Source organism: Python bivittatus, unplaced genomic scaffold, assembly GCF_059951505.1.
Source record: "Python bivittatus isolate LINGU-HERP-01145 unplaced genomic scaffold, Pbiv_v1 ctg000190_np1212, whole genome shotgun sequence".
Classification (NCBI taxonomy): Eukaryota; Metazoa; Chordata; class Lepidosauria; order Squamata; family Pythonidae; genus Python; species Python bivittatus.
Genome location: NW_028277042.1, coordinates 2322241 through 2349815, shown reverse-complemented (window position 1 = coordinate 2349815; position 27575 = coordinate 2322241). Strand labels below are relative to the sequence as shown.

Below are 27575 nucleotides of genomic sequence, written 5' to 3'. Positions count from 1 at the left end.
TTTTAAAGCAACTTAAGAAAATGCAAATTGTAAGAGGCACATTGGAGACAATTACAAGGCGCTGGTGATGCTTTGCAAAATGAAGAGAGGAGAGGTCTAGGAGAGAACCGAAAGAGAAAGAGCCGAAGAAGAAAAGGAAAATAAAAGCAGAGATTGAAAAGAAGAAGAGGATTGATATGTAGTTCAATTTCTCCAAACCTTGCTCTCTCCAGAAGGTAGACTAGGCCAAAGAAGTCATTTCATTCTTTAATTAACATTAAATACAGTTAATAGCTTTACTCTCCAGGCACGCATTCAATCATTTCCCCCCTTCTGTCACGTAGGAATTTGGCAGACTACAAGGGCCCCACCTGAGTCTTTCACGGGCTGCCAGCGGTGCTGAGATCTCGGCTGAGGGGTGGTTAGATGGATTTTGGCTTAATTGCAGGAGGAGGGCTGCTCTGGTGGCTTCCCAGGAGAGTTGGCATTTAGAATGGTTGAGCGCTGGGCAAGGGTGGCAGGAAGGCTGAATTGGAGAAAAGTGGCGCTTGAAATTCCTTCCTGGCCAGGCAATGGCTTTGGCACGGCTGTGCCCGAGTCAGCTGCCAAGCGAGTCACCGGCAGGCAGGCTTTGCAACAGTGGCAGAGACGGCTGTGCTCAGATGGGGCAGCGCAGCTGAGCAGCGGCCAGCGCACGTAGGTGGCTTGAATTGTGCGTGAGGCCAGCATTGTCAGGGCGAGTGAATCAAGAGGAGGCTGGCAGAGCGTCTACCTCCTCCAGCTCAGGCTGCGCTTTCTGTTGGGCTGCCACAGACCTTGCCGTAACCACCCACTTCATCCGGTCTGGGTCACCATGTGGCTCCCACAGCACAAAGAACTCAGCTTGACCTGCTGTGCGCTTGGATGCTGGATCAGATGGTCTCGCGAAAGGTCTCTGGCATGCATGGAACTGCCCGTGGTGGTGCATGGGGTCTGCTCTGATTTGGAGAGTTTATAGTACACAGACTGGAACCTCAGAAATCCTTACTGAAGCCGTTTATGATGGATTGATTATTGGCTGTTGAGTCAGTTATGCCTCTCAGTGACCACATAGATAGACCAGGATGGTCTGTCCCCAACCTGGTCCTTCAGGTCTTCCAACGGTGCACCCATCGCCTCTCTAAGTCCGTCCACCTTGCTGCTGGTCGTCCTCTTCTCTTTCCTTCCACTTTTCCCAGCATTAGAACTGGGTCTTTGCATTATGTGTCCAAAGATAGATAGATAGATAGATAGATAGATAGATAGATAGATAGATAGATAGATAGATAGATAGATAGATAGAGATTAGATGTACCATGTAATGTACATATGTATCCAATTAGAGACTGCATGGATAAACCTTTTCCAGGATGATCTGTCCCCAACCTGGTCTTCCAATGATACACCCCTTGTCACTGTAACTGAGTCCATTCACCATGCTCCTGGTCATCCTCTTCTTCTCTTTCCTTCCACCTTTCCTGGCATTAGGAACCTCAAGAGACTTGGGTCTTTGCAGTATGTGTCCAAGATAGACAGACAGGCAGACAGATAGATGATGCATCATCAATTGGAGACCACATGGGTAGACCTTTTTCATGATGATCTGGTCCTTCAGGTCTTCCAACAGGGGACCCATCACCACTGTAGTCGAGTCTGTCCACCTTGCTGCTGATCGTCCTCTTCTTCTCTTTCTTTCCATCTTTCCCAGAATGTGTCCAGAATATGATAATTTGTGACGAATAGTCCCATGATGAAAAGAATAAACTAAATGAGCTGGGTTGCACACCCATGTAAAGGGAACCTCCCCCTCCCCCCAAAAGGAGCTCTAAATAGTAAAACTTGACTCTTGGTGACTTCATGGCTGCATCCATGTAATTTTCTTGGCAATGATATGAAATTGATTTGCCATTTCCTTCTGCCTGGATCTTTTTTGACTTCCAGGCTAGCCTACTGCCCAGTGGTTTCTTGCCCACATCCTAACCAAGCCCCTGTTTAGTTTCTGAGCTCAGGCAAGATCAACCAGGTACTACCACCTGTCTCAGAGAAGAAGCAAAACACTAATCCAAATTAAAACTAACAAAGCTGAGCATTTTGTGCAAATGTGTCCAACGAGTACCTGACCTGGTTGGTGTATTATGTGAACACAGCCAAAGGGTCTCCCATCACAAAAAAACAGAATAACACTAAAACCTTCTAGAACCACAATGCCATTTTGGTAAACTGTGCTGAAGAAATAGAACCTTAATAAAACTTTAGAACCTCAAGCTCAGGTGCTCTTAAAAACATTTTGTAGCTCAATAGATCCTGCACGAAAGAGAGTTTCATGTTCTTGGCCGTATTCTGGAGGAGACCCCACGTGGGGCATCAGTTCTTCCAGAATTAGATGCTCTCCCAGCATTTCAGTGCCGCTCAGAGATTGACACCCGCCCCAAGACTTTTGAATACATTAGCTGAATTCATTGATGATCTAATATTTGTATATATTTTTACTTTCCAGTAATGGTGATTGAACTGTATTCATTATCAGTTGCCTTGGGATTATTTAGGCTTAGTTTCTTTACCAGTTAAAAAAGGGAAAGCAGCCGACGGAGCCGGCATGCTGAATTTTGCAGCCAATACTCCATGAACAAGTTTTGCTCTCCCCAGAATGTTACTAGGGCTGTTTATTTTTCAGAGTAAGTTGGAAATGGAGAGACAGCAGCATCAAGGGAACACAAGGTTGGCTAACTTTCTAGCAATTACTGGCACAGGAACGTGAAATGCCAACATCCAGGGAGGATCCAGTCTTTGGGAGAGATTCAGGAACTCTGTCTACATTATGATCTGTGTTAGTAGGACAGTATGCCAATCTGATGGTTTTGTTTTCCTACAGACTTTTTTAATTGCAAAAGAGATCATAAACACGGAAGTGTTTTGCAAAATAGGGCAGCTTTTCACAGAACTTTTCCTCCTTTATGTAACTGCTAGCCCATAACTTCCCTTCAACTCCGGCCCTGTTTTTCATTCTTTGTCTTGCAAATTTCCCGAGGCAGTCTCTGAGAAAGCAGTTTCCTCCAGTGTAAGCCCTCTTTTTTAATGTCAGCATTTTTGATGAATGTCACATCTGCAAGTCTCAGTTCCCAGTTCTCAGGAAGAGGGATGTTTGACTGGGGAAAGGTAAATGCTAACCGCCTTTGTCTGAAACATGCATTCGCCCCACTAAGAAGCTTGGTGGGAGCTGAAGGCCCTGATTGCTTCCAGTTGAATTCTTGGCATGATTCTTTAACCTCCCTACTGTGGAATGCAAACATCCTGACGTAGACAGTTTGCAGCTTGATTTTCCACTGTACCTCTAAAGATGCTGGTATGGGTACAAGACAGGCTAGACTCCTGTTTTCCAGTGGTTGCTACTTAGCGATAGAGACCAGGGCTTGCTGGTTGCATGTATTCAGTGTTGCTGTCTCTAGCCTGGGTGTGCTGGCTGGATGCTCTGGAGATTGTAGTCTGTCAGCATCTGGACAAAGCAAGTTGGAGAAGGCTGATGGAAAGTTTCTTTGCCCTGAACAGGTGCTGTTCAGAACACAGAAGCCACTTGGTTCCAGGCACAGTGGGTGGAAAAGAAGTGGTGCCAAGGCGTTTGCAAATGTTCTCCAAATGTCTCTCTGCTTTTGAGTGCAGTAGTGGGTTTGCAGGCAGGCAAGAGGTTGCATTTTATGGCTGATGTTTCTAGCATTTCATTTTTAAATGAGAGCCTTGATTTCAGGGCTATGAAAATTGGAACAGCAGCTCTGTGGTCGCCCACACCGGAAAACCAAATGTAGATCTCAACTGCATTTTGGGAGCATCTATGGAAACAGAGACAACCGCAGCAACACTTCTTATTACTCTGTGGATATTCATCTATAGGATCAAAACGTAGTTCAGCAGTTGTTTCTGGTGTTACTTACCTATATTTCACAGTGCCTCAGTTTTCTTTATGGTTAATACTACTCCAGAAGTATGTTTATTTAGATTTTAAAACCTTCCTTGGCTAAAAGGGGGCTGAGATAAAGTGGAGGCTGTAAAATAAAGGCTCAGAACCCGATTGCCCACCCTGAGAATTGGGAGATGACTCAAGAGAGATAGGAAAACTGCTTCATCCTGGGTGGTGCCAGTGTCATGTTTGACCCTGATTGCCACAAGCTGCGACTTGCAAACAGACTTCAAAGCATGGTTTCCTCTCCTGATTTATTGCTTGTCCTCCGTAGTTTAAACATTTTAGGTATAGTGTTTAGAATACAGCCTCTTTTAGCATCTCTCTATAGATCCACAGAGTTTTTCAGTCAATTATACCAGTGACATTTTGGGTGCAGTCCAGATGAATCTACTACTGTGCAATTAGCTCATACACATATTTTTACCAAGATGTTGGCATCTTCCATTTGTAACCCTCCCCTGTTTTTCCCTGGGGTGTTTCATCTTTGTGTGGATAGAAAATCCATTAAGGAGAAAAAAGCTGAGTGTCTTTTTTTCTTTCTTTTTTTTTACTGAAGTTAGCAACGGTGGAACGACATGCGTGCTACATAGGGGGCTCGGAATATTTGGACCTCCTCTGAATGAGTCTGTATACTCATTCCAAGACAAGTCTGCTTTCTAACTTCAGGTTTTCTTCTAATGAACAATGGAAGAAGAGAAAAAGTCAATTACCAGCTGATCTTGGGTCATTTCCACCAGTAAAAGCTCTGTGACTCACTGCTTTTATTCAAATCATTTTGAAAGCAAATAGTGGCTAACAGGGAAAAGTTATTTTCAGCCCTGGCCAATGTCATTCTCTTTATCTGTCTCTCTCTCCCCACCCACCCACACACATTTTCCAGGCGAGATCTGGAAGGAGGAGAGGAATTCTTGGAGAGTAGCTGTGTAGAGTGCAAGCAAACCAACACTTCAGTAGCCCTGATTGCAGCCTTCAGATGTCTTGGACTAGGGTTCATACATTATGCATCATACATTATTAACTGGAGTGATGGGAAATGGGGTCCTGATTGGGGGAGAGCAGCCTGAAAGACTAAAAGTATGGGGGAACGTCTTAATTGGGACTAACCAAAATGGCTCAAGAATCTGCAAGTTTTTAAGTTCTAAAGAACTTGAAAGCTTGCACAATCTTTTATGCAATCTTGCGTTAGTCTCAATAAAGGTATCAGCCAATGTTGGACTTCGCATTTTTTTTAACGGACTGGCACAACTACTGTCGCTCTGAAAGACGGACACATTTAATGATCACTAAAATATGATGAAGTGGTTGGCATCTAGGATACTTTATATGCTGATCAGGTGTTCGTCTTCAAAGTACATGAATCTCTGTTATTTTTCAGTCAAGAAAAATTTTCTTGCATCAGCCTCTCTTTTACTCGTAACGTTCACATTTCCCCCATATTTTTTCTTTGCTTGGAAGCAAACATGTGGGAATAAAAAGGAAGCAGCAGTGTGAGAATTCAGTGTTTTTTTTAAAAAAAAGATAAGTCAAAATGATGCCAAGAAAAGACAAATTATGGAAACTTAAGTCATTTGCACAAATTGAACAGAGCACTCAGATTGCTTCTTGGGCTTGACTCAATCTGCGCCTGCCAACATCTGTTATTTAGTTGTCACATTTAGGTCTTAATTTCCTCCAAAGAAACTAAGATATCCAAGGTATATCAAACCCCCAATTTTAACCCCCACTCCAACCTGCAGAGAAGGTTAGCTTATTTTTATTCATTACTAATGTTTCTGAGCTGTTCCATTCCAACCAGCAAATCATAAACAAAAACAGCAAAAAACAACCCTCAATATCACCATAATGGCACCTTCTACCAGGGCCCCCCAAACGTAGTCTCCTGATTACTCAGTCCCGGGGCCAGGTTTTCACATCCTTGCAGAAGCTTCTTAAGGGAGTCCACATATAGGAAGACAAACTGTTCCTTGTGTCTGCAAGATGGTGACTCACTCAAGGTCATCCCATGCTTGTGTTCACACAATAAGCTTGCCAGGGCCAGTAAAAGAACTCGGGGCTGCCTCTGCACTACATGCTGGGCACAGTTCATTTTAAGCATGGTTTCTTTCTTCATGGCCCTGGGCAAACTAAATATTTAAATATTTTAAATTTTTATATTTCAAATTGGTCACCGCCCAGAGTCACTCCACAGTGAGATGGGCGGTGGCAAATTTGATATATAAATAAATGAATGAATAAATAAATGAATGAATGAATGCCCAGAGCCAGTAGCCAGAGGAAGTGCGGTGTATGAAGGCAGCTGCCAACTGCCAAGCCCCACGTAGTTGGCCAAGACCAAGAGAGCAAGAATTACAGATTTCAAGAAGGTCTCTGTAATTATAGTCTTATGGTAAAGACAAAATCTTGGAAATTGCAAGAGGAATTTCCCAGCCTCATTTATAGGGAGTTAATTAAGACAGAGCCTCTCCAAATTATTCGAAATGCTTCTTCCCAAGTTTCTTGCCAACTGGCTGAGTTGCTGTTAATGAGATGAGCTACCAATGGACTCTGTCTTTGACAGCTTATATCTTCCAGTGCTCTCCCAGCTTCCCTGAAATCTCTCCCAGCAAAGTCACTAGGAGTTCGGCTTGACTTGAAGGGGGCTTTCCTTTTTACCTCCAGTTGTGAATGTAGCCCCTTGAGTCAGACATTGACAGGACTGACATTTTCTTTGTCAAATCTGGAATCCACTTCTTCCCAGGAAGGTACGCTTTCTCCGTCACATGAAGAGAGATTCCCCATTCCCCCCCCCCCCCGCCACCACTCAGGATAGAGAAAAACTTTTGGTCACATTAAGTTTTTGGAGGAAACTGCTGTGGACCCAGGTTGAGAAAAGAGGGGAACAATATTGTTCCCCAGAGTCTCAGATTAAAATTGGAATTTTCATGAAAAAGGGAACTCCAGGTAAAAGGAAGCAGAGGGTCTTTAAATAAGGTGATTTCTGTAGAAATAGTAAATATATTCTTGCCAGAATTCACACTGTTTCTTTTTCTGTGTACTGCTATGTCAAGTTGAATGTTCTTATTTCTTGGTATGGTATTGACAACTGAGTGTATAATCGTAGCCTTGCATTAGATTCTTCTGATTGGGCAGGAAGAAATTAATTCTATTTCATTCCAGTGGTCTGTATATTAAATTGCATCCTTTTCTTTCTCACAGGAAGAAAACCTTCAGTTGTAGCACTCTCTACAGCAGTGTTTCTCAACCTCACCAACTTTAAGATGTGTGGACTTCAACTGCAAGAATTCCCCAGCCAGCATGAAGTCCACACATCTTAAAGGTGCTGAGCTTGAGAAACACTGCTGTAAGGATAGGTAGTCCTGTAGTCTGCCTGGAAATTCTCTGAAATACAGTGGAACCTCGGTTTACGAACTTAATTCGTTCCGTGACTCTGGTCGCACCCCGAATTGGTCGCAACCTGAAGGAAATTTCCCCATAAGGTTCAGTGTAATTACCGTTAATCCGTTCTGGTGTGGAGGACAGGGAGGCGACTATTGCTTGGAGGGAGAGTCCCCCTCCCTACGACCACGTGTCAGGGGCGGAAAATGGCCGCGGACCACGTGTCACGGGTGGAAAAATGGCCACGGACCACGTGTCAGGGGCAGAAAAATGGCCGCGGACCACGTGTCGGGCGGAAAAATGGCCGCGGACCATGTGTCAGGGGCGGAAAGTGGCCGCGGACCACGTGTCAGGCGTAAAATGGCCGCGGACCACGTGACAGGGGCGGAAAAATGGCTGCAGACCACGTGTCAGGGGCGGAAAAATGGCCGTGGACCATGTCACGGGAGGGAAAATGGCCGCGTATCCTGTTTGTACCCCGAGGCGGAGTTTGCAAACCGAGGCAAATTTTTGCGTCCAGAGCTGGTCGTAACCCGAAAAGTTCGTTAACAGAGGCGTTCGTAACCCGAGGTACCACTGTAATGTTAAGGCTTTTTATTTTGTCTTTTTAAAAAAAAATATTTTTTTTGTTTAACCTTGGGAGATTGGTCTATCTCCCATGGAGGAAAGGAAGAGCTGAATAAGAACAAGACAAGAACCTCCTGTCACACGGCTCTATGCAGTGTGGCTGCGAGGTAGCATTATTGAAATGATTTCCTTTCTTTCAGTTTATGCCTTTTAATTGCAAGAAGGATAGCACGGTGTATATGAGAATCTTATCTCTTTCACATACCAGGGTTAGGAGAGGATACCAGGTGTGGTGGCACCTCTAGAGAGTGTTTCTCAACCTTGGCAACTTTAAGATGGGTAGGCGTCAACTCCCAGAATTCCCCACCCAGCAAGGAAGGAAGGAAGGAAGGAAGGATTTCTGACACTCCCTGCCAGCTTCCCACACGCAAAGTCAATGGGGAAGCCAGCAGCAACACTCCCACTGCTTCTTTGCCCTTGGTCATTCTGTTTCTCTGCTTAGGTAAGGAAATATTTCTGAAACGATGACCCCACAGACCCCGGGTTGTCTAGTGTAACCTTACAATAAAGTAGAATTAGTTCATCTGGGCATGCTTCCTATCTGGACTGCCTCACAAGGTGACATCAGTCCTGCAAGTCTGAAAGTACATTTCTCTTTCAATAAGTGCCAAGCCAGTCAGTCCTTATCTTGGGATTTTTTTTCCTAAATATTTCTCATACCACAATTCCACAGATGTTAGGTTTCCTCCAAGCTTGCCAATGCGCTGGATAAATAGTGCCATTTTAACTACATATTAATTTATTTATTTATTTACACAGTAGGAGCCCTCCAAGCAGCAAACAAAGCATTTCCTCCTTGCATTTGATCCCCAGAGCAATGACCCTGTGAGGTAGGCTGAGCTAAGAAACCATTTACCTGTACTGGTTGGTTTATTTCTTAGATTTTTTTAAAGATTGCATTCATCTATAATGACTACATTAAAGCCAGGCCAGCAGCATCCAGGGCTGCAGCTGGATGTGACCTCCCTGCTGGATCAACAATAATGCTCATGTTTGAAGAAGGTTGGAAATAATAATAAATCACAAAATACAAAGACCTGCAAATAGAAATAGAATGACTGTGTCAAAAGAAAGCAAAGACAGGACGAATAGTAATAAGTGCCTTAGGTGCAACATCTGGAGCATCACTTGAAGACCATTGGCATTGATAAAATCACCATCAGTCCGTTGCAAAAGTCAGCTTTACTTGGAACAGCTTATGTCCTGCGATGATACCTTGAACACCATCAAACAACATCTACCTATCCCAGGTCCTTGGGAAGGACTTGACGGGTGGAAAAAATGCCAAATCCCATCTAAACATCTGGCTGACTGTGTAACCAACCATAATTTATTAAACTTGTATGCTGCCTGACTCTCAAAGACCCAGGGCAGCTCAAAACAGACTGTTTTAATTTGTCCTTTTTTTTTTTTCATTTTCTGCTGCTGGATTTTTCTTCCGAGGAAACGCTTTGCTGTGTCTCTTGCTGCATTTAGGACTCATCAAATAGCTCACGTGCCTGGTTTGCTAAGAATGAGCCGTTTCATTTCTTGCTTTTCAGATAGCAGCCCAAGAGTTATTGGACAATCGGGTGATCACACTCAGCATGGCCGGCAGGAAGTTGGATAAAAAGGTGCGTGTTTGGGTCCCCTGTCCTTATTGATGCATGTGTGCAATTGCAGGACATAATGAGAGCGCCTCTATTCCTTGTGAGATTATGAAAACGTGCGAGTAAATATCTTTGTATTAAAACCTCTCTTCTTTCCTGCAAAGTCCTGAAGTGCGTGCCCGGCTGTGTTGCCACAGAATTTCAGTTTCACTTGTCTTTCAGTTTAACGCAAGGCATTCACCAAAGGAGAGAGCCGGTTTGGCGTAGGGATGATGATTCTGGACTGGGAGCCAGGAGACCAGGAGTTCTAGTTCCGCCTTAGGCGCAAAGCCCACTGGGGGGGCCTTGGGCCAGTCCCTCCCTCTCAGCCAGGGCCAACCACTTCCAAAAATCTTGCCGAGAAAACTGCAGGGACTTGTCCAGGCAGTCGTCAGGAGTCAAGACTGACTTGGAGGCAATGAACCCACACCCAGCACCAAAACACTTCTGCAAAATGGCAGAACTCCGTGACAAGAATCAGAGCCTTCCTTCGCATGTTGGCTAGAGAAGCTGGGTGGCACATCAGGGGAGGAGTTGGGCTGGCACCAGGGAGGCCCAGCTGCTTCAGCCACAGAAGCTCCCTGGGGGACTTGTCACTGTCACTCAGCCCAGCTTACCTCACAGGGTTGTTGTAGGGAAAAATGGGAGGAGATAGTAAGCCACCTTGAGGTCCTGAAGGAAGGTGGGATATAAATAAATATTTCTTGGGTTTGGGGCTTCTCCGTTCATAAAACTAGAAAGTTCATCATTTTGTAGAATTTACGGAGACTTCAGAAAATAAGGGAATAGATAATAACAACAGTAGGAGTAGGAGTAAATCCCACCCCCCTTTGCTCCTTGTATTATTTTCAAGTTTAGCTGAGCAGCTGCTCTCCTCAATTGTGAACGTTTAGATCAAAAGGAAAAGGTATTTTAGCCAGCCCTGAATTGGTGAGAAGTCTACTTGAAATACAAAAAAAGAGGAGTGGGCAACCTGCGGGCCCTTGGCAGAGCGTTATCCATACCTGCCGGTCCTTTGAGCTGAGAGGCACAACAGGTTTTTGTTCATAAAGCCTTGCTGTGTTTTTGAAACAAAATGAAAGCTGGGTGACTCAAGCTACAACATCTTTTTTATATTGCAGGCTTCCTGTACCTGCGTCCAGGACCTGCTTAATTTATTTCCACATATCCCCTTACCTTACTGTCCTTTTGGCATCAGAAGAGTTTAGATAGGATTTTAAATCTGCTGTGTGTTTTTGCAGTTAGGACAGCACTGGCCTCTGGTTTATGTATATTTTCCTTCCTTCTGCACATTTGATGGAAGGCTGGATGGATTCATCAACACTAAGAATTAAGCAATTTTAAAAAATTTATATTTGATTTTATCATTAAATAGCCTGGCCTGATAACAATAGAAAAGCTGCCCCTTTGCAGCGATTGCTATTTTTATATAAATCAACTATGCAAAGAGAACAAAAACAAGCTTTTTTCCCCCAACAGGGAAAACATGGAAGGAAACTAGTCAGAGAGGAGGCACTGTTTGTTTTTCAGGGTGGTTCATCCTGATGGAGATCAAGTGGCAACTGCCATGAAGATGGACCAGAAGGCCACCCGAGATGTTTTTCCTCTGCTGGAGAACAGAGCTGGGGGGTCTCAGAAGACTTTTCTGGGCCTCTGGACCCAGCTTGCTGGCGTGGCACGAGGAGAACCAGGCGGGCAGAGTCAGACCTGCAGCCTGGCGGGTCCCCGGGCGGCTTTATTTGTTTGTTTTAATTCAGCAAGGGTTTTTTTCCTAGCTTCCTTCCCTGGAGAGCTCCAGAGATGCTGGGCAGGATCTTATACTCTCTGAATAAGGAGGAGGAAGGAGGAAGGCTGTCAGGCTTTCAAGAGTTTGTTTATTATTGATATATTAGTTTATTGGTTTATTACATTTGTACAGCCACCCATCTCAGCTGGTGACTCTGGGTGGCGAACAAAATTAATGTGAAACCAATTGCATTATATCAATATTATGTCAATAAAGAAGGGTTCAATTGTTTCTGAGGGAGTTTGTTTCTTGACCTGGTCTACCTTGAAGGGCTGATATCAGTCTTGAAAGCCTCGCAGTGTTTTCCCTGCACACACACACACACACACACACCAAACAGAGTCAAGGTAGGGTCACAGTTTCTTTCTAATGTTTTTTTTTCCTTTGCTGGGCTTAAATCATGTTTTGTTAACTGCCACATTTTTTTCTTCAAGGACATCTCTCTCATTCTCTACGGTTTCTTTTCCTTATAACTCATATTTTTTTACTTACTGTTTCTTACTCTACTCTGCATAATGTTGCTTACTCCATGAGTGACCAGTGTGAGGGACTTAGAATTTTTTTAAATCGTTTCAAAAACAGACCTCCCAATACTTCACCACTGGCTGGGGATGAGAGGCGAGTTGCACTCAACACATCTGCATTCAACAGCTTGGAGGCAGCTGCTTTAGTGTGTGTGTGTGTGTGTGTTTATGTGCGTTTGTGAGTGTGTGTGTGTGTGTGTGAGAGAGAGAGAGAAATAGGGGAAATTACACTTGGTTCCTTAATTCAGCAGAGTGATATTTTCACGTGGCAGGTTAATTATTTGTTATGAAAAGTTTCTATTAAAAATTACTCTGTTTCACTTTTGACAGCTCTCCTGCTTTGTTAGACCCTTCAAGGCAGGAGAGTCGTGCCCCAAAAATTAATTACTTAGCGCTTTGTCCTCAGTTTAGCATAAATAAGTACAAGAAATCAGGATTACAGACTAGACTGGAGTAGACCCAGGAGAGAGTGAATAGTTTTCCAGTGTCAATCCAAAAGTAGCTGATCAAATGTTAAAATTTATTGTAGGGAGAAGGAATTAATCCTTTCATTTCTTGGCATCAGTTGCTTATTATCGCCTTTAAAAGGGCGGGGCAAATATGCTGTGGCAGATCCAGTTGTTTTCTCATACAGCAGTGGTTCTTAAACTGGGGGTAATTGCCACCAAGGGGGTAATTTGGGCATATCTGGGGGTAATGGAACAATTTGTAATTGCTGGTTTGGGAGTCAAGGATCCGTTGGGGACTGCTGCTGCTGAGATGTGTGTAAAATAACAGTGTATGGTTTTTTTGTGGGGGTAATGACATTATTCAAGACTGGGCAAAGGGGTAATTGGGTCAGACAGTTTAAGGAACACTGTCCTGCAGGTTGGGGAGAAGTGAAAGAGGGATGCTTCGCAATGCCAACGGAGAACAAATGCCCATCTATTCCCACTTCTTTACACTCCTGGGCTGTTTCATTCGATGAATGTGTGTGTGTTCCTTTCTGGAATCAGGAGGATATTCACACCTCTCCCACATTCTGTCTCATTTATTCCTTAGACATGGCTGTTGGGTAATTCTTCCAGTAGACAAAGTGACTGCCACTCAGGCTGTTCTCTCATTAAAATTCTGGAGAATTTATATTTGATTGTGAATTGATCTCCTTTTATGAATAGGCAGGAGTGATTGGCTTCATGGAAAGAACATTAATTGCATTGAGGAAAGGCAGACTTGCAGTTAGGTCATCGAAATGCATGGAGCCGGGCAGGAGTTTATATCACAGCCTAGGGAAAATATTACAAGAACTGTTCGTTGTTGCTTCAGGTTTGAAGGACCAAAATAATTGCACAACCTTTGACGTGCTTCTTCCTCTTCTTGCAGGATTTGTTTGGAAAATCAGACCCATTTTTAGAGTTTTATAAACAGGGGGATGATGGGAAATGGATGCTGGTCCACAGAACAGAGGTAAGTCAGCTGTGGTGGTGGGGATGTCATATTTTAAGATGATCCCTTTGTATAATTTCAGGGTTTTTTTCAGCACGAGACTAAGGGGTAAGCCAACTGAAGACATGTGGGGAGTCTCCCAGTGAAACAGGAGAGTTTTCTGCATGGATGCCTTCAAAACATTCCAGTTATTACTGGCTGTTGCCATTAGCTTTTCTAGATATTTGGGGACACTCAACTGAGTCCAGGTTGTTGGTCGTGTGGCACCTAGAGGGAGGCTCAGGGCCAGATTACATTTTGTATTTGTCACCTGTTTTTCCAAAGGAAAAAACAGTGAGCAGAAAAACAGGTGAGCAGGTCCCTCCAGGCTGACATTGGGAGTTTTGCACATGGCCCTCAAAGACCTGCACATTGAAAGAAATCATATTAGCTATATTTAGTTGTGATTGTGACACCACGTACATCTTGGGGAGTATGGCTTTCAGCAGCCCTTAGCTCAAAATTGTGTACTTGTGGTTTAACAAATGGGTGGCATGTGAGCAAGACAGTGGGGAGCTTTTCCCCCATGGCATGTGCATGTATTAAGCGCAGGTTATTATCCTCTTTGCCCCAAATCTTGTCACCTACAAGCCCAACTGCTGCAAATCTGCGGCATCGTTTGTTGTTGTTGTTTAGTCGTTAAGTCGTGTCCAACTCTTCGTGACCCCATGAACCATATTGCGCCAGGCCTTCCTGTCCTTCACTGCCTCCCTGAGTTTGCTCAGTTTCATGTTCATTGCTTCAGTGATGCTATCTAACCATCTCATCCTCTGCCGTCCTCTTCTCCTTTTGCCTTCAATCTTTCCCAGCATCAGGGTCTTGTCCAAAGAGTCCTCTCTTCGCATTAGGTGACCAAAGTATCTGAGCTTGAGCTTCATTATCGATCCTTCCAATGAGCAATCAGGGTTGATTTCCTTTAAGATTGACTGGTTTGACCTCCTAGCAGTCCAGGGGACTCTTGAGTCTTCTCCAGCACCACAGTTCAAAGGCATCAATTCTTCGGCGCTCAGCCTTCTTTATGGTCCAGCTCTCGTTACTCACCATTATAATGCAGGAAAAATAGAAAGACAGTAGCACAACACTGAAAATAGTTTTGAAAAGCACAAAGAAAAATCCCTACCTCTCCCCACCCCACAAATACAGGATATAGCAGCTCCACCCACAGGAAAGGCACAGACCCACCCCCTTTGCATCTTTATACACTGGGGCATCTACTGTGGTCGCCACCTTGACTTTTTGGAATGACCTTGGGGAGGCCCACGCTTTGACAGCTGGGACAGGAACGTTGTTTCCTTGCAGTTGTTATGATAAGTGAACGAGGCGCCAGATTGCATCATTTAGAGAGAGGTTTGGCTCGGTCCACAGGGTGCCTCGCTAAAGGATGAGGCTTGTTTTCATTGTTCTAGAAAGCCAGATGTGTATTAAAGCAGCAATACTGCAAGGCTTGGTGCCCCCACCTCAGCAGGTAAACCATCCAGGAACATCCTGCTAAAGTCAACAGCCATTCAGAAGTCAGGATTTGAGTTCCAAAGAGACCAAGCTAGAAGAAGAGAAAGTGCTTCTGTTCAGAAATAGCAGCACTTCGATCCCCAGGGCCTTTTGTTTCCAAACCTCTGATGTGCATGTAGTGTGGCTTTCAGGTGTTTTTAGCAGGGCTCCTTTTAAAGAAGCCCATAAGGAAATCACACACACACACACACACACACCCATCCTGGTTCACAAGATTCAAACAAAAGCACAAGGCTTCCAGAACTGAGAGGCAACTTTTATTAGAAGCAACCAATAAACCACAAAAGACTTTGAATTAAGCCATTCAGCTTAAAGAATAGAAGGCTAAAGCAGTCTTCCAATACATGAAGGGAGGTCACAGGGAGGAGGATGTGGATTTATTCTCCAGAGCACCTGAGAGCAAGACAAGAACCACTGGTTGGAAGCTTAACAGAGGGAGATCCAAACTGGAAATAGGGAGGAATTTCCTGACTGTGAGAGCCATTGAGCCCCGGGGGGCAGCCTGCCCTCTAAGGTTGTGGGCGTTCCATCACTGGAGGCTTTCAAGAAAAGGTTGGACAGCCATCTCTCCAGAAAGGTCTGAGGATTCTTGTCCTGGGCAGGGGGTTGGACAAGAAGACCTCAGAGGTCCCTTCCAAGCCTAGGATTCTTTGAATTCTAGAGAACTTGAACAGTTTGTAAATCTTGGGGTAGCATTTCCTAACAGATATTATCCAATGAGTTTGGATTTTTTTAAAAAAAATCAGGGACTGCTAAATATAATTGCCAAGAGAACCTGAAAATTGCCTGGGGAGAGAGTTGTAGGGCCTGCGGCTGTTGTGTCTGTTGCAACCCCCTAGGGATGTTGTATATCTGTGTTTTAGACTCTATTGAACAGTGTTGGGAGGATGGGGCAGGATCCAACATTAGACACAAGGCCTGGAGAAGGGAGGTCCTTTTTTGCAATGATCTGGGCCAAAGTATCTAGTTATTCCCAACAGTTTCCTGAGCAGCCTGAAATAATTTGCATCTCGCTTTTGATTACTGCATTGTTGTACAAAAGATGCTTGTTTGAGGAAAATCTTTCTCCCACCCCCGCCTTCAAGAATTTAGAAAATATTGGATGGAATGCGTTATGAATGACAAAAAGTCCAACCCAGTTTGAGCCTGCATAGTTTCCAAATCAAGGGAGGGAACAGTTCCTCTGTTCTGCTCTGGGCAGACACCACCCCAAGGACCATGTCTGGTAGGGCTGTGAGTTTGACAGGTGCCTCATTTCATCAGAGACCTAAGTGAAGAGACACTGCAAAGCTTTATGTACTTTGCTTTAGTCATGGCTGCTGATAAAGATTCAGGAGTCCATGATGTGTAGAGCTAGCTCCAAGCTTCCAATCAGCGCTCCAAGGTAGACCAGACTTGGATGCCAGAATTATGAATGCTAATACTTATTTATTATAAGGTTACAGTAACAGAATCATGCAAGTCTGAATGTGCTTCCCCCTTCCTTCCTTTTATCTTCAGAAGAACTAGGGAGGATCAAGTCTGAGACGCTTTCTCAAATTACATTTCTGCCCCAGACTCAGATTTCTTTTATCTGACCATTGCCTTGGTTGCGGTTCTTCCTTCTGTTCTTCAAGGTTATTCCTACTTCCTATTACACTTCCCTATTATCAGTAAAATGGCACAGGAAGGCAGTCAGAAAGACATTAAAGACATGGGGATATATTGGTTTTGAAGAAGGGAACCCCAGTTGCTGGAATTCTTGTAAATTCAATCCATCTGGCTATACAGAATTCTGTCTGTATTTTGCTTGGAAGCAGTGGGGTCTGCAGAGGGTGAGGTCAGAAAAGGCAAATTGTGGACATGATGTCACAAGGTGAGCCCCACCCCTTTGGTACGTGTGCAAGATACAAAAGGGGCAGGGCTTGCATTGTCACATGGTGCCTACCATCTTGCCTTTCTGGGCAGCCCCCTTGGATGTTACTGCTTAGAAGGAGTCGCTTTGGGGTTCAGGCTGCTGACAAAAAACCCTGACATTTCCCCCAGTGATAAGTTCTGTGCGTGCAGAACTGTGCACCTGAGTGTTTTGCATTTTGCAAACACGGGTTCCTGCTTTAGCAGTTGGTTGAGGTATGTCACTATTGATCTAAAGAGCCCTCAAGTTCAGTTCTGGGCACCAGACTTGCAGATTTGAAGGAGAAATGATAAGAGAGGGCTCTACGGCATGGTTTTCCCAGCATGCTTCAGAGGTAGGGTTCTGTAACTTGGAGTTCACTGTGTTCTGGGAAACCCAGCCATTGTTCTAGCTTCCTGTTTGAACCAGATCATCATACTAAGCCCTAATATGGTTCATTTGTTTGGGTGGGATATTTTATGTGACCACAGCAGTGGTGATGTGTTATTCCAAGACTAGAGCTTAGTACATGGATAGGGGCCACAACCTGTTCTCTAAGGTACCAGAGTGCAGGGTGCAAAATACTGGACTTACGTTACAGGAAGGCAAATTGCAATGAAATGTTGGGGAAAAAAGGTCTTGATGGCCTCCACAACCCTTTGGAATTTGGAGAATTGCTCCCTGGTGCTCCATAACCCAGCCGGTTCCCCGCTTCCCGGCTTTGCTTTCAGCATCGAAGTTAAATTGGCTAGAAGTGATTTTGTGGGGAAGTAGAGCCCAGGAAATCCAAAGTTGGTGCCTTTGAACCTTTCAAGTAAAAAGCAGAATGACCCTGCCCCTGCTTCTGCTTTCTGTGGAGTTGCACAGTGGAGTGTGTAAAAAAATGCATCTACCCCCACCTCTAGCCCAGGTATTGTTATAATAGCATCCAATACATCTCTTGTCTTCCTGGCTTTTTCTTCAAATTGCAGGTAATTAAATACACGCTGGATCCTGTGTGGAAACCATTCACTGTGCCTTTAATATCTCTGTGTGATGGGGATATAGAAAAGCAAATCAAGGTACTGTCACCTACTCTTCTTCCATTTCAGTTCCATTATCTCCACTGTGGCTGAGAGATAAACGTTTTATTAGAATATCCTACCTCAACCTGGTGTGCTCCTATCGGTTGGATTTTGACTCCCAAATTCCCAGTCTGTGTAGTCTTTATCCATATTAGCTGGGGCATTCTGGGAGTTGATGTCCCCACACCTTTGAAAGATGTAGTTGAGCACATCTGCAGTAAGAATGTGAGGCTTCTTCTTCTGCCAGAATCTGACTGCCCAGAAGCAAAAATGCAATTGATGCTTCTTCCTCTCCAGTAGTACTCAATAGGCTTTTCACTAAGGGTAAAAGACATTTATCCCATTTTTAAAATTACAGGATTCTCAAGGGTGATTGGAACATTTAAAAATCCCCCTTGTTTAATTATATCACAACATATTGCTGTCTTGAAATGGAAGTTGGGCCAAATATTCAGATATTTGGTCATAGATCCAGCTTAGGAGTCTTTACAGAATATTTGTGAAATAAAGGGAGAGTTCTCTTGAGTGGGGAGAAGGTTATGTATGTATGTTTCGGACCCTGTCTACAAAATAATGTCACCTGGCAGGGCCCAGGAGGAGAGCCTTCTCTGCCATTGCCTCCACCCTATGGAACACTCTTCCCCCAGAGGTGGGGTGGGCCCCCACTCTCCCGGCCTTCCGAAAAGGGGTGAAGACCTGGCTCTGCCAACTTGCATGGGGTGAGAAGGGATATAACCAATCCTGGGGGTGACTGGTGCTTTGAAGACACTCCCTGAGTCTAATAATTCCTAGTTAACATCAGTTTCTTGGAAGATATTTATTATTTATATAGGAAGTCTCGTTGTAACGTATTTTAATTAATATTTATTCTATTTTAATTAATATTTATTTTTTTACTGTAAACTGCCCAGAGTTGCTCTGCAGCGAGATGGGCGATAACAATTTGAAATATAAATAAATAAATCCCTTTTTCCTCCATATCCCTCCGAGTTGTGTTTCCTATAGCGGGTGAAACAAAAAACAAAAACTTGAGCCACTGTGGTGTAGTAGTGAAGAAGTTGGACTAGGAATGGGGAGACCCAGGTTCTGGCCCACTAGTTACAGAAGTTCCCTCAGTGATGCTGGGCCAGGCACTCTGTCAAGCAGACAAGGCTGAGAAAGAAGGCCCTGCTCAACATCACCTGAGGAACTTCCATGGGTGAGAGGCAACTAGAACTTGGGTCTCCCCAGTGCCAGCCCAACTCTTTAACCACTGTAACTGTCAGCCCTTGAGGTAGTCCAGGAAAGAAACCAAAACCATGAGAACTAACACTACCCTTATTGTAAGGTTACATTAACAGAATCTTGCAAGTCTGAAAGCACTTCAGTACCAGTCCAACATCTGCAGCGAGATGGGCAATAACAATTTACTGGCTGTCTGGAGGTTTGAGTGTTCTGAGCTTGAAATAAGGAGATGCTAATGCAGCCATCTATGGTATCTTGGGTTTGGTGTTTTGTGAGACTTTCATTGAAGTTACTCCATCAGCATGTTGTAGAGAGCATCTCGCTCTTAATTGGATACCTGGTCAATGCTGTCCTCCTCTGGGAGAAATGAGCATCTTCATGATTTTTTTTTCTCTTTCATAAGCAGGATGAAGTTTTTTTTAGTTTCGGGTGGGTCATTTTTGGGACCTCAGTAAGCTGTGGGAGAATCCTGACTGTTCCTCTCCCTTTTCTGCCAGATTGTCTGTTATGATTATGACAGTGATGGAGGACATGACTTCATTGGGGAGTTCCAAACCTCTGTCGTCATGATGTGCAAAGATGCCTCTGTGGTAAGCTTTGGGGAACAACTATGGATTTGAAGAATATGAGAATTAAGTCATTCACCACCACAGTCTGAAAAAGTTTGAACCTCCTGCTTTAGATCATGGTTGCTTTCAGTTTACTCAGTGGATCTGTATTGAAAAGCCCCATATGAGTCTCTTTCTTGATGTGCCTTTAAGAAGGACCATTGCCTCCTGGTTATTTCTCCTCATCCCATTTTGCCTGGGTAAATCAGTCCTCTGACTTGTTCTTTCATTCTCCTACATTGTGATTTTGATTTGTGCCCACCTCTTGCTCATTATCAAGTGTTTATGCTAACCCTCATTAGCAAATATCTCATCTTCTGCCAAGTTAAGAGTGGTATTTGCCCAATTAAAACTCTTCTGATCCTCACTGTTTTATGATGAAAGTTTGTCTTGGCGACTTGCTCCCACAACTGATGGTGTTGGGTTTAGGACTTCTGTTCCAACCTGACCATTAATTTGCTTCTCCAAATTATTTGTGGCTGGAGTTCTAATTAGGTAGAGTAGAAATGACAGGGAGTAACTTCACAGCGCAGGGTTGACTGTCATTAAACACTTTGTATTTTTTAAGACACAGAACTGTGGTGAGAGATGTATTTAGCAATGATTTAAAGTGAATATTTAAAATTGCTCTCTACCTTTCACAGCATTTTTATCCTTAAGCACTGCATGAGGTCTTTATTTGCCATCTGTAATTTTTGCTCCATAGTTCTTTACTGTTGCGGCCAGTAGTATAAAGCTTTGCCTGCTCCTAGTCTTCTTCTGTGATATATTTTATTGTAACTTTTCTTTCCCTCCAGCCAAACTAATTTCCATTCCCACACAGCAAGTGTCCTGTTTAATCAACTGTAGTGGGTGGTGACCGTCTTCTTTTGTAATTGGTGTGTTTGTGAACATTCTGTGGCCTTGCTGTAAAAAGTGTGTGTAAAACTACCCTTTTCAATTGGAGAGTATATGCTTGGAATACAAAAGGTATTCCAATATACCTTTTGGAATATTGCATGAGCTTAATTATTTTCTTGCAAAGGTTTCGTTACCCAGCTGGGTAACATCTTCAGTGCTAGAATGGGATGGGGTTTGCTCTCGGTTTATATACAGTGGCTTGCTCTGCCAGTGTTGGTGGGGGTGTGGGTTTTGTTTTGTTTTATTTTTTCCCCCCTGGTAGTTCCTTGATTAGGGTATTGTTTACTGCTGATTGTATGCCTGGTGATAATCTTGGTGTTAATCTCTGCTTTTCTGGGTGATGATTGCTGGTGAGGAGATGTTCTGGTCTTTTTGTTTCCTTTTAATTGTCTCTTTTGAATAGTGTGTAGATGTTGTTTATCTCTGTGTGCCTGTTGAGGGCTGCCTTGTCTGAATACCAAGCTTCCAGGAATTCCCTAAATCCTTTTTGGATTTAGCTTGATCTAAGATGCTGACAGTTTCCCAGTTGAAACTATGGTTAAGTTCAAAGAGCTAATTCATCAGTAGCTTCCTGCATGAGCTCTTCAAGGTCCTGATGATGTTTTGTTGGGCCAAAGCCCAGACTTTTCACTCATTGTGAATATCAATCCTTGTTTCTTTGAGGACCTTGGCTGAGACCAGCAATGTTGGTTTGCATAAGCTGGTATTACAGAATATCAGAGAGTCATTGTGGGGTCATGGTGAAGGTGCTGGACTAGGACTAAGGAGACCTAGTGTTTTAGTCCCCCTGCAACCATGGAAGCTTTTGGGGGGATTTGGGGCCTGGCCTTCCATCTCAGCCCAAGAGATGGGTGGGGTAGTGGTTAAAGTACCAGACTAGGACAGTTGTAGCCCCCTCTCAATCAAGGAAATTCCCTGTGGGACATTGGGACAATCACTATTTCTTAGCCCAGCCTACCTCATAGGGCTACGACGAGGGAAAATGGGAGGAGGAAGTGCTATCTCTATCACCTTGGAGAGACAGGATATAAATTTAACAACTAAATGAAATAAATCAACAGATGGAAGATTACATAAGCTGATAAACGGCCAGCTTTAAACCTACTATGCACATTCATGAATTGGAAGCTAATGGAGAATTTCAGAATCTCATAATTTGGGTCATTTTTTAAAAAAAATATTTATTTGCTTAGTGCCCAGAGCCTGAAAAAAAAATCAGTCTCTAAATTGTGGGGAAAGTTCAGCACTCTTGAAGGGACATGAAGCATCAGCAGATCTGTTGTTTAAATGGCCATTTTCAGTTATTACTTCAAAGCTCTTTGGAGGCTAGGAACAAAATTTTAATTCTGTCCTCTAGACTGCTGCTTATTTATTTCTCGATCCTACTTTGTGCTTCTGCGTAAAAGGCTTAAAAATAAAATGGGTACATGCATTTGTTTACCTAGTGAGTAATCAACATCCCTTCCCCATTCCAACTCGAAGCCCCACTGCGCTCATCTGCTGCTTCTGCGTTTGTTCCTCTCCGGTGCTGACTGCTTCTAAATGTAGTTGCTGTCTGTAAATAGCTCAGGCAGATGTTTCATCCCTTCCCAAAGTTCTGGCAAACATGAGGGTTGCTACATTGCCTGCCTGGCATGAGTCTCTGGGCTGAAGCCAGCACACCTTTATGGCCAGCGAGGCTGCCCAGAGCTAACTTTAAGGGTTGCATCCAGCTGTGTGTGGATAGAAGATGTAGCAAGAGAAATGGAGCCATCGAGGTCCATGGGGGGGAGACAAGGGGGTCAGGTGAGGTCTTGCCCATCTTGACATTAAGGTGTAATTGACATGAAGCGCCTGTCATGGCATTAAAGTGCAAACAATGTGAAATACTCAGCATGATGTTCACATGCAAATAAGGTGCAATTTGTAAATTGCATCATTTGCATGAGCAGCTGAAGAAAATTACAAAATTCACTGCACATGCATGTTAACCTCATGTTGGCTGTGAGATCATCATGGGCTGTGACACAGACTGTTGTGGCTTTATGTCTCCTTTGATAGTGTGGTTTTGCTCTCCTGCCCTCTTCTATCATGACAAGATTACAATTCTTTAAAAAGATTTTCTTCCTCATTTTCAGAAGGTGAAAGTCTGGTTAGGACAACAAAAAAGGCTTTGCAGGATCAGACCATATGCTGGATTATAAGTTTCCCTAATATCTTCCTGTCTGTGAAAGTTCAGCCTCTAATAAAATGTTCAGCATTGTTTATTAATTCAGCTCTTACCGTGCTCAGGTCTGTTCTTCATTCTTGCTCGGCCCAGGAGCCATGCTGAATTTCACTGGAGTAAGTGGAGCCAGGATTCCAGACGTTTTGCCTCTTATATATGTAGTCCTTGCTTAGCAACCACAATTGGGACCGGCAACTCTGTCGCTAAACACCACGATCACTAAGCAAAACATCACATGACCACATTGGACTTATGATCTCACTTCCATTTCCATTGTTAAGTGAATCACCATGGTTATTGAGATATTACATGATTGTGATTTGCAACTTCCTGTTGGCTTCTCCATTGACTTCTGCTTGTCAGAAGCCAGCTGTGTAATGCGAAAATCACGGTCACATGACTGTGGGATGCTGCGATGTTGTACGTGCAAGAATTGGTCACAAAGCTGTTTTTTTCCCAACTGTTCTAACTTTGAACAGTCACTAAACAAGGCAGTCAGTAAGCGAGGACTACTTCTACCTCAAAAGCCCAGGCTTCACACAACCTTTTCAGTTCTTAATACCCCAGGTTCCCCCCCAAAAGCTGGATATTTTGTCCCATACCCATTGGGGTTGTGGTAGGGGCACTACTACATGAGTACTGGGGATCACAGGCATCCTGCAGCCCATGTATTGGGTATCTGTGATTTAAACCATTTTTCCCCAACTTGGTGTCTCCCCCGCCCCAAATGTTATGAAATTGCAAATCCTACCTTTCCCAGTAAGTACAGGACAACAAATATTTTCAGTAGTCAAAATAAAATTCAAGATTACTGCATTTATTATGGTCTCTCTCTCCCTCCCTCCCTCCCTCCCTTCCTTCCTTAATACGCAGGTAGAGTTTGAATGCATCAATCCCAAAAAACAGAAGAAGAAAAGAAGCTACAAGAATTCAGGCATCATCATTGTAAAATCCTGCAAAGTAAGTTCTTTAATGAAACAGTGATGATTTAATCCTGAGGGCTAATAACAGCTGCTTCTTAGAAACCATTTTGTTTGGGATTTTTTTAGAAATATGTAATTTGGAAATGATGGCAGTTGGGGGCTATTCTCTGTAGGCTTCCAAATAAGGAAAAAACAGGAATGTGACAGCTGAAAAACAGATAGGGGGAGTTTAATTTTCTTCTTCTCACTTCCCGAAACTCCTCCTCTGATGGCTTTATTCTAAAACCTTCTGGCCTCCTGTGTCCCTCCAGATAAGATGTAAAGAAATGGATATCCTTGTATTCTTCTCTGAATGGTACATTTAGATGGAGAACATGGAAGGGTGTAGGGTGGATGAAGGAAAGGCTGTGTAATGTGTAGTTTTGCCCTGCCTTAAAAATAAACATTTAATGAATGACTTGAAATACTATTATGGTCTCAGGAAAGGGAAATATTTTTAAAATAACCATGAGCATAGGATAGGTAGGAAAAGAGGTGAGACACAGAGATATTTGTAAAAGTCTATTAATGCCCTAGTGTGTTGCAGTGGAGAAGTCCTTCTGCACACTCGATGGCATATTATCAAGCAGTACAGGTGAAGAACCCTCAAGCACATGAAGTTCTTCTCGGTAGATTGTGCCCAAAGCACTTTGTTACTTAAATCAACACTCCAGTCAATAAATTAACATCTCCTCTGGTTCTGAAATATAAGACCTCTTTAGTCATTCACTCCTTTAGACTCTCCAGACCTTGGCTTTTCAGTTGGATGGATTATAAATGTTAAACTGCTTTCAGATTTGCATTAACATTATAATTACTGACATGGAAATACCAAGATTTCTAGAATGGCATCTAATCATCAGAACGGCAGGGTCTAAGCTCTGGTACAAATGCAATAAATTCTGAAATGCCAGCTCTGACAAGCCAGGATGAAGACAAATGATTAATCTGTCATTCAACCAAATTAGACGAGTGAGATAAAGCTTCAGCAGATGGTCTGCAAGGGGGTTGTTTTACTACCCCATCCAGGAGCTAAGCCGTTGTCAGCCTCCGAGGCCTGCCATGAGTTTTGCAAATGGGCCAAGGATCTAGTCCCTCCCTCTCCAAATCAACTGCCTCTGGGTCCTGCTTTGAAGACCATTCCTTTCTGCCTCTCATTTTGCATTTACATTATGAGGAAACACCAAGAATTTCAATGCATCATATCTGTCTCTCTCCCCCTCTTATATAGCCCAGAGGAGTGAATAAGCGAGACCAATAAAAGCAATGAGATAAAACAGACTGGAAGAACACAGTCTCATTATCCAGATTTGATTCCCATTCTAACACTGATTTTATCCTATGTTCTGGGTTCACGCAACATACAAAACCCCGATACAATTAATGAAGCATAATTGCTGTATGTGTACTTGCTGCACCCAAAAGCCTATTAAGGTTTCATGTATTGGCCTAGTTCACACAACATGCAAAAGCAGGGTTTCTGCGTCCAGTCCCATTTTAGTGTAGGCTAGCCTGGTGTGCAAACTTTCCCTCAGCTTGCTATGACCCCATGCTGGCTGGGGAATTCTGGGAGTTGAAGTCTACCCATCTTAAAGTTGCCAAGTTTGAAACGCACTGCTATAGAGGACAGCTTAGTAACTCTTCGAACATCAAGGATTTTCTCAGACAAATGTGTCAAACAGAATCAAGGAGAATTTTTGCACGAGAAAGACCTTTGTTGACACAAATCAGCAGCGCCGCTAGCAATGTTGCCCCCCCCCCTCCAATCTGCCACTTCTGATATGCCACATTGCTGAGCTAAAAAAAGGTAAAAAGTAGTTGTGAGGATTGTAGGATGCTAAGCCACTACTTGTCACTTGAAACCGTGATGTACCATTTCTATTTCACACCGCAGAGCCATTGTGTTTTATTTCCCTTGGCTTAAAGATAAATGTGTGGTGTAAATCCAGCCACAGTCTTTGGAAATGTGATGACTGCCGGGGGATTCAAACTAGAATAAAGCAATAAAGGAGTCTTTCGTAAAGTGGTCTTGCATTGCATTAACTTGCTCTCTTTCTCCTTTTCTTTTCTCCTCCTTTCAAATCTTTAACCTCATCTTTAAGATCACCCGAGATTACTCCTTTTTGGATTACATCCTTGGAGGCTGCCAGTTAATGTTTACGGTAAGGATCTTTTTTTTAATTTGTTTTTTAAATTTTTCGATTACAAAAAAACCCAAAACTGTTTTAACATAAAAGTGAAAAAATACAACAAAAAAAGTGTTCATATATCATTATAACAACAAACAATTTCAATTCTATATATGCTTATCTAATGCAAATATTATTCAAGTACATATATATTTTTAACAGAGTTATATGACTATCGTTTTTTTTAACCTACTGTATTTTGTATGAATGAGTCCCATATTTCACTGTACTTGCCCATACGAAGTCTACGTCTATAGGCAATCCGGTCGTAAGTGGCAAATGTAATCAGGTCTTCAATCCATTGAATAAACGGGGCCATTCATTTATCTTTCCAGTGCTGCAATGTCAGTCTTTTGGCCATAGTAAGGGCACAGAGAATCCATTTACATTGTCCAGATGTCAAATTCCATGAACTAGGTATATAGTTCAAAAGAATATTATCCTCTGAAAAATTTAGCTTTTGTCACGCAATCATATTTATATAGTCCACTACTTTCTCCCAAAATTTAGTAAGTATAGGACATTGTAAAAACATATGCTTTAAAGAAGTATTGTCCTTATTACGTCTCCAACAAAATGCTGTTTTTGACAAACCTTTTCTATACAAACGTAATGGAGTCCAGTAAATTCTAAATATTATTTTTGTTGTACAAGTCATAGTTTAAAGTCCATTGACATTCTTGCTATAGAAGTTAAGACACTCTCCTATGGTCCAGGGAATATAGAAAACTCTAATTCTTTATTTCACTCATCCCTTAACATCTCCATATCAAATTGATTTATTGACACCAAATATCTATAGTTTTTTTTTTAATTTTAAAGGATTTAAGTTCTTCTAATATCTCAGGTGTCATGGAAGCTGAAAATGCTGCTGGTTCAAATAATGTTGTTAACAAATGTTGTAACTGTAAATATTGTCATTGGGTTACATCTGATAGTTGATATTTATCTCTTAACACAGAACATGTTAAAAATTCATCTTCATCATCTATCAGTTGGTCCAAAGTCAATATCCTTGCTTCCATCCAATTTTTCCATATCACCATCTTTTCCCCCATTTTTAAAGTTGGGTTTCCCCATAAAGTCAGTTTGGCATGGGAAAAAGGGTCAGATCCTTTTTTATCAGACATTATGTTTCATAGCTTTCTAACTGATGAATTTGTTTCTAGAGATATTAGAGTTTTAGTATATTTAGATCCTAATACTGTCCATCCAACCAAAGGTGTTATATATGTATGTTCCAAAGTTGCTCAAATTGGAAAATTAACACCAGTTGTTGGCTTCTAGTATTTAGTATTCGATAATAGATAAGCATGATGATATAGCTCCGGATTCGGAAGACCGAATCCTCCCTCATTAACTGGTATTCTCAGAATTGAAGAACCCCATAGAAATTTTGTTAACAAAGAATTGATTTTCTGAAAATATCTTTCAGATATAAAAATTGGAATTCCTCTCAGAATATAAATGAATCTGGGAATAGTACTCATTTTGAGAGCATTCACCTTTCCCCAAAGGATGAAGTTTAATGACTCCCATCTATTGATATCTGAAGAAACCTCTCTCTATAGTTCATTTATATTACGTGTTGCTAACTGAGTTATATCCTTTGGTATACACGTATCTAAATATTTAATAGATTTGGTACAAAGACAGAATTTATATTCCTTAAATGAATGGATAA

The 27575-nt window shown here is 42.7% G+C and overlaps 1 protein-coding gene across 2 annotated transcripts in view; it reads left to right on the top strand.

The window, feature by feature from the left end:
• Positions 1 to 27575, top strand: part of CPNE2 (copine 2) — a 106687-nt gene that overhangs the window by 57978 nt on the left and 21134 nt on the right. For both annotated transcript variants that reach the window (XM_088135889.1, XM_088135888.1), the window contains 6 exons: positions 9496 to 9567; positions 13255 to 13338; positions 17710 to 17799; positions 19524 to 19616; positions 23614 to 23700; positions 25805 to 25864. In XM_088135889.1, coding sequence (XP_087992015.1) covers positions 9496 to 9567; positions 13255 to 13338; positions 17710 to 17799; positions 19524 to 19616; positions 23614 to 23700; positions 25805 to 25864 — 486 coding nt within the window. The remainder of the gene's footprint in view (positions 1 to 9495; positions 9568 to 13254; positions 13339 to 17709; positions 17800 to 19523; positions 19617 to 23613; positions 23701 to 25804; positions 25865 to 27575) is intronic.